General features: G+C 43.1%; 1 protein-coding gene across 4 annotated transcripts in view; it reads right to left on the minus strand.

Annotated features, from left to right (window-relative positions):
* Positions 1-6,104, minus strand: part of PAT2 (protein affected trafficking 2) — a 63,456-nt gene that overhangs the window by 24,511 nt on the left and 32,841 nt on the right. For all 4 annotated transcript variants that reach the window (XM_087377829.1, XM_087377830.1, XM_087377831.1 and 1 more), the window contains exons 7-8: positions 5,206-5,406; positions 3,779-4,989 (exon numbers count right to left, since the gene is read on the minus strand). In XM_087377829.1, the coding sequence (XP_087233955.1) occupies positions 3,779-4,989; positions 5,206-5,406 (1,412 nt within the window). The remainder of the gene's footprint in view (positions 1-3,778; positions 4,990-5,205; positions 5,407-6,104) is intronic.

The following is a 6,104-nucleotide window of genomic DNA, read 5'->3' on the forward strand; positions in this document are numbered from 1 at the left end:
TGTACGGAATCCCAGAAGAGGGAAAACAAAAAATTTCGAAAGTTTTGCCCTGATGTAGCTCCCTGCAGGTACGGCGGCGTCGTCCGTACTGTACGGACGCCCGTCGTACGGACTGCCGTACAGTAGTGTACCTGTATGTGCGACGCCCGAGAGCTGCTATGCAACTGTAGCAGCTGCTGGCGTGACGCGGCGCCACCCTGCTGCAGTTAGCAGCTGCTATACAGCCCGCGCCCGCGCCCAAGCTACCTCCCGTGCCCACGCTCGATGCCCACGCCCGCAATGCCGTCGTTGCTCGAAGTCGCTGCTCGAAGCCCGTCCGTACGGCTGTACGGACGACGTACGTCCGTACGGCGCTGCTGTTTTGCTGGCTAGGTAGAGGTCAAGGGAGTGGGTAGGCTAGGGTAGGGAGTGGAGTAGGGAGAGCAGGAGAGGTAGGCTCTGATACCAGTTGAAGGGCCTGAAGGGGGAAGAAGAGCAAGAGGGAGAGAGTGAGAAAGAGAGAGAACTCCAAATGTGCGGGTGTGAAGTGATAAGCCACACCACAAACTCATTAGTTTTATTAGGATTAGGTTTTACCCTATGACTGTCTTAAGACAGTCATAGGTGTCCTATCTTTAATGAAGGGTTGGCAATGTGCCTTTACCCCAACAAAGTGACTAACTGATCAAAGGAGTAGTGGTCTCGATTACCCATGGCCACTAATCGAAGGGTTGTAGCAAACCCTTGGTATGTATCTGGCAGCCCATTCAATGTGGTACTGACAAGCTGAGAATTTGGCACCACCTCATCAATATTAGCAAGTTGTTCCATGAGGTCCTTGACCTTTGTCAAGTATGCATCCATAGAGTCACCTTCATTCACGCTGACTTCCTGCAATCGCCTTCTTAAATATGCAACACGTGCCTCATTGCAAATCTGATAAAGAGAAGCCAATTTGTCCCAAGCATCCTTTGCTGTCCTACATGATCGGATGTGTGGAATAATGATTCTCTTGCATGATAAAGCAATACGAGAATGTGCATTTGCATCTCTTGCATCCCATCTTGTTTGTTCAGCAGCAGCAGGGGTGCTAGAGGATAAAGCATCAGGAGGAGTACCCTCTAAAGAGGGACCAGCAGTAGGGGCAGCCACTGTAGCATTGGTTGGCCTCAGATCAACCCCAGAAACAATGTTTCAAAAATGTGTTGCAACAAGAATATGTTTCATGAGATAAGACCACGTCGGATAGTTGGTGCCATCCAACTTACCATCTTCACGAAGAATGCCAAATAAATCATGATTGTTGCCAGCCATTGCAAATGGGACAAGTCAAAAAGCACTGACAAAGTGACCCAAAAGATAGCCTCAAGGCTTGCAACTCAAAAAAATAGGACTTGCTGTCCAAATCTGGAAAAGCCCAAAATAAGCTGTAATTTGCAAATGTGATCAAATGGCCTGCAATTTCTTGCCAAATTCACTGCAAATCTGAAAATATTGTGCAATGTGCCTGCAATAGACCCAAAAGCCCCAATTTGTAGAGCAAAACTGAGCCAAAAATGGGGCAAATTCAGGAAAGTCCCAAATTATCTGCAAATCTGCAATCTACCTACAAAATCGTAGCCCGAATGCAAAAGTCCCAAATGTCGCCAAAAATTTGTAGATCTACTGCAATGCAATGTCTGCTCCCAAAATCGAAGCCAAACGATGGCTGGTGCACAACTTAGCTTGCAAATGAAGGACACCAAACACCTTCAACCTGCAAACAAATCCTACAGTACAAAACCGTACGGAATCCGTACAGTGTACGAACAGATCGGACAGAGCGGCACGAAAAAGTACGGATGTCGAAAATCGAAACTACGAAACTGTCCGTGCTGTATGGACGGCTGTACGGAACTATACGGACAGCCGTACGAAACTGTACTGACATGAGAAAATTTGGCACGTTGTGCGAAAATCCGTACGACTGTACGGAATCGTATGGACAGGGGTTGCAGGGTCGCATTGGAGCTGTGTGGGGCGTCCGATAGCTAAGCTTGATGATGGAGCTGAAGTGCGGGACCTAGAGCTGGAAGCAGGAAGCTAAGAGTAGGGAGCAAGTCCGGGAAGGAAGTGCTCTGATACCACTGTAGGCTCACGGAAACAAAAGGATGTACAAGAGTGGAGCAAGAAGTGGAAGCCGTCACATCAACTAGAAGAATGAAAATGAAAGTACAAAGTACTATAAAAGAGAACCCTAGGACCTAGTGTCCTAGTGGTACCACTAGTACTAGGTGTCATAAGACACTAAAAGTACTAGGTGACCTAAGTGCCAATAACTAAAGCTACATGGCACATACCAGGGCCCAAAGGACATCAATACGACCGGGAGAAGATGGCCTACACCGCAGTTCCAAGGAGGCCATGCAGCTCCAGCAACAGCAATTGCAACAGCCTCTTCAGCCACAGACCCTGGAGCCTCCACAGGAACCCTCCTCTCATGGGGACAGTTCTCCCATAGCCTCTACAATATCCATGTCCATGATCCATCCTGCCTATAGATGTCTGCTCATGTTTCTTTCTTGGTAGCTTACAGCTCAACATACAAACTAATTTTGGCAACTTAAGCTCCACATTTGGGAAACATGAGCATAGAATTTGTAGTACAAGAAAAGACAATGCACCCCTGCTAAATCCTACGGGTACCATACCTTTGTTTACAAGGGAAAGCATGTGAAACTTTTGAAGAATGTGTCCAATGTTTTTGCAAGACTCAAGTCATGTAAGGTGTCCATACACACACAAAAATACACAGTACACCAAAATTGAACTGCATAAGGGAGGCAAGGGGAGCTAAAGGGCTTGTTGTATCAATTTCTGATTTATTAAGAATAGCAACTTCTATTAGGATGATATTTAGGATTGTGCAAAAAAATATATTCTTTGTTACTAAGGCATTCTCTCACCCGTCCCATATCTTTTATGGAGTCATTCAACAAAGGAGGTCCATGACCAGCTACCTACAAGCAAGTAAATCTAATCTCAGGCAAGGGTGATCAATAAGGTGCAGATCACTGAACACTTTGAATTCCAAACTAGTGTCTTCTCATGAAATTGACTACCGGAGTTAACCCTGCAACATATTATGTCAAAGAATTCCAAACTCAAGTAGCCCATGTCATCTTACAAGAAAATTATAAAGATAACATGGTACCAAAAGTCACTAAAAGAACCCAAGAAGACATTCCTTCAAGTACACACGTGTCGCCTGTATGTTTAGATTAACAATGAGATGTGAAAAGGAAAGATTGTTTTTTGCTCGTGGCACCACCAGATAGCGATAAGAACACATTGGAACATTAGAAAGCACTACGATTAGCATATTCACAGGACATGACCACACACACACACACACACATATATATATACACCTTTGTAAGACTAGAATATGTCCAATCATACAAATTTAGAATATGACCATACTTAGTGTATCAACCTATTGTGGGGCAACAAAACAGCCTGCGGCTTTGGTTAGAAGAAAGAAGCCATAGACCACATATACACAGAATGCATTCACTTCTGTCAATTAGTCCTTCACAGTCAGCATTTTTCTAAGGATAAGAAATGACAACTGAACCTTGCAAATTCATTCTGAAGTCCCTGACTAAAGAGCAAGTATCTATAGAAAGTCAATCTTTAATTCCTCCTCTTTGGGCTGTATTATGTTCCCCTTATCATTGTTTACGCTACTGAGTCCTACGTAACCCTGCTCTCATGAAAGAAAATGAAATAGGAGGGGGGTTTCCAAGTGAGAGCTTACTTGATCATATCATCCTCTTTAAAAGATGACAACCCTGTAGCAGTCCCCTCTGATTCCCAGCCCTTAACACAGATAGCAGATAGCACATCCGATGACTTGTTGCACATGAAAAGTCGCACACATACCATGTTATCCGAGCGTGCTGGAGCTCTGAAGTTATAGCAATATTTTACCTCCAGCCCATCCCCATTTGTGAAGTCGAGCAGAGTCACCCTTTTAGGCTCCGTGTTTACAGAGCCTAGTGAAAGAGTTGCAAGGCCTGCTTGATCCTGAGATGACTGATTCATGCCTTTCATATTTTCAAAGCTGGAGGATCCTAGCCAAGTCTCCAAGTCCTTGCAGGATCTTAAATGTAACCCACCACTAGAAGACTGTTCACTTTCTACTTGTTCTTTCCTTACAACAGGATATTCATTATTTCCTTCAAGCTCAGTGTCAGACAACCAAATCAGTGGTCTGACTTCTCCTTCATTTTGCATCGTACTACTTGAGCTTTGATGAAATCTTCCATCGCTCTTTGATGTTGCACTTGAGCAATCACTTTCACTTGCACCTGAGTGAACTATACCATTATCCTCTTTCCCATAGCTGCCCTTCACATTCGTGTTTTCATCACTGCTAATATTGCTCGATCCCAAAGAATAGCTCTCACTGTATTCACTGTTATCACCAAGCTCATCAAGCTCTGATAGATTTGATCCCATTAAATTCCTGGGCAGGTCTTCAACTATCCTCATAGCATCCGATGGCTGGTTGTGTTCCTCCAGGCTGCAGGGATCAGGAAGAGGTCTATATCCAGGAGCAGTATGATGGACAATATGGGACATGGAACCAGGTAAGAAAGTCCTTTCTTGAGACAGAGATGGAAGGAGAGTAGTTAGTTTGGTGGAAACTAGAATGCGGCCTGGCAATTCTTTCAATCCATTGCTTTCAGAATTATCTGCAAATGCCTGACTTTCTTGAGATATCATTGCTCTTGAATCGACAACAGCTGTTTTAGAAAGCTTGATAACATTCCCTAACAAACTTGATGATTCAGGAATAACACTAGGAAAGGCTGTGAGGTGCAGAGCCATAAAGTGCTTAAGCATGCGCGCTCGATCACGAACATCATAATTTAAGTCATAACATCCAAGATCAAGTAGATAGGTCAAGACCAACAAGGTAGTCTTTAAAGAGGAACCTAAAGCTACTTGAGAACGCAAGACTATCTGCAACACGATTTTACAAAATCAAAAGTAAGTGCTTATAGATATCATAACTGGGCATGGACTTTCAAGAGTCTAAGAAAAGAATAATTTCAGTAGAATGCAAACGAATGTACTAAGCAAAGTTATGCCCCACTTAAACATGGATGTAGACCCAAGTAGCAAAAAGAGAGAGCCAGTATTGGAACTTTTAAAAGTCATTAGTACAGGATGCGTCACCTTACAAATGCAGTTTAGGATCTGCAGCTTGGACTCAACGGCTTCATGTAAGAAACATGCTCCAAGATATCTAGATATCGTAGGCAGCATTCTGTTAATGAGATTACTGTTGCAACCATACTCTCCTACCATCCAAATAACAACAGCGCGAGCTGCAGGCACCCTGATAAGGTCAAGGTCCCGGACAAGCCGTGCAAAAATCTGCATGTGCTTCCCTAGTCAGTCCAAATTCAAATCCGGCTTTTATAAACAGTGAAATATCCCTATTTCAATTATTTGTTTGATATCGACACTTGAAAGAACACATCACAGTCCCTTCTAGGGATTCATCAGCCATAGTTAAAACTCATGTCAACATTCATGATAACCTCCTTTTGCCTGCAAAAAGCAAATAAAAAAACCAATTCGTTTCAATTTTCCCTCATCTTCAAAACAGCTTTTTCTTTCCTAGACTTTTGCAGCCTATGTACCATAGTCATAGTAAAACCTCATCCAGAATCCATCAAGTTAAACACACAACATTTCATCTTCATCTATTCTTGGGCTTGACTGATTTACTATTTTTGAATTATCTCTGAAGACTAAACCAGTCAATGCAATTTTGTGAGACTGACACAAAGGCTCATAGCTTCAAGTTGCCCTTCTAAATGTGTCTTCTGAAATCCAACTCTGGGAAAGAGGCGACCCTTTCACTTTCCTACTATAAATCCAGTTTGATATTTTGGCATCAATGACGTTTATATCTAGTGTCCCTACTCAATCTCAAAACTTCAGCTTTAACCTTGGCTTCTACTTAAAATATCAGATAAATGAAAACAGGATATGGGAGATCAACCATGTCATAGTGATAGATTCTCATAAACCATCTATTTGAAATATGAAACATGTCTCACTAGCAG

Source organism: Dipteris shenzhenensis, chromosome 8 (genome assembly GCF_047967505.1).
Source record: "Dipteris shenzhenensis isolate YYH24624 ecotype China chromosome 8, Dip_SZ_1.0, whole genome shotgun sequence".
NCBI lineage: Eukaryota > Viridiplantae > Streptophyta > Polypodiopsida > Gleicheniales > Dipteridaceae > Dipteris > Dipteris shenzhenensis.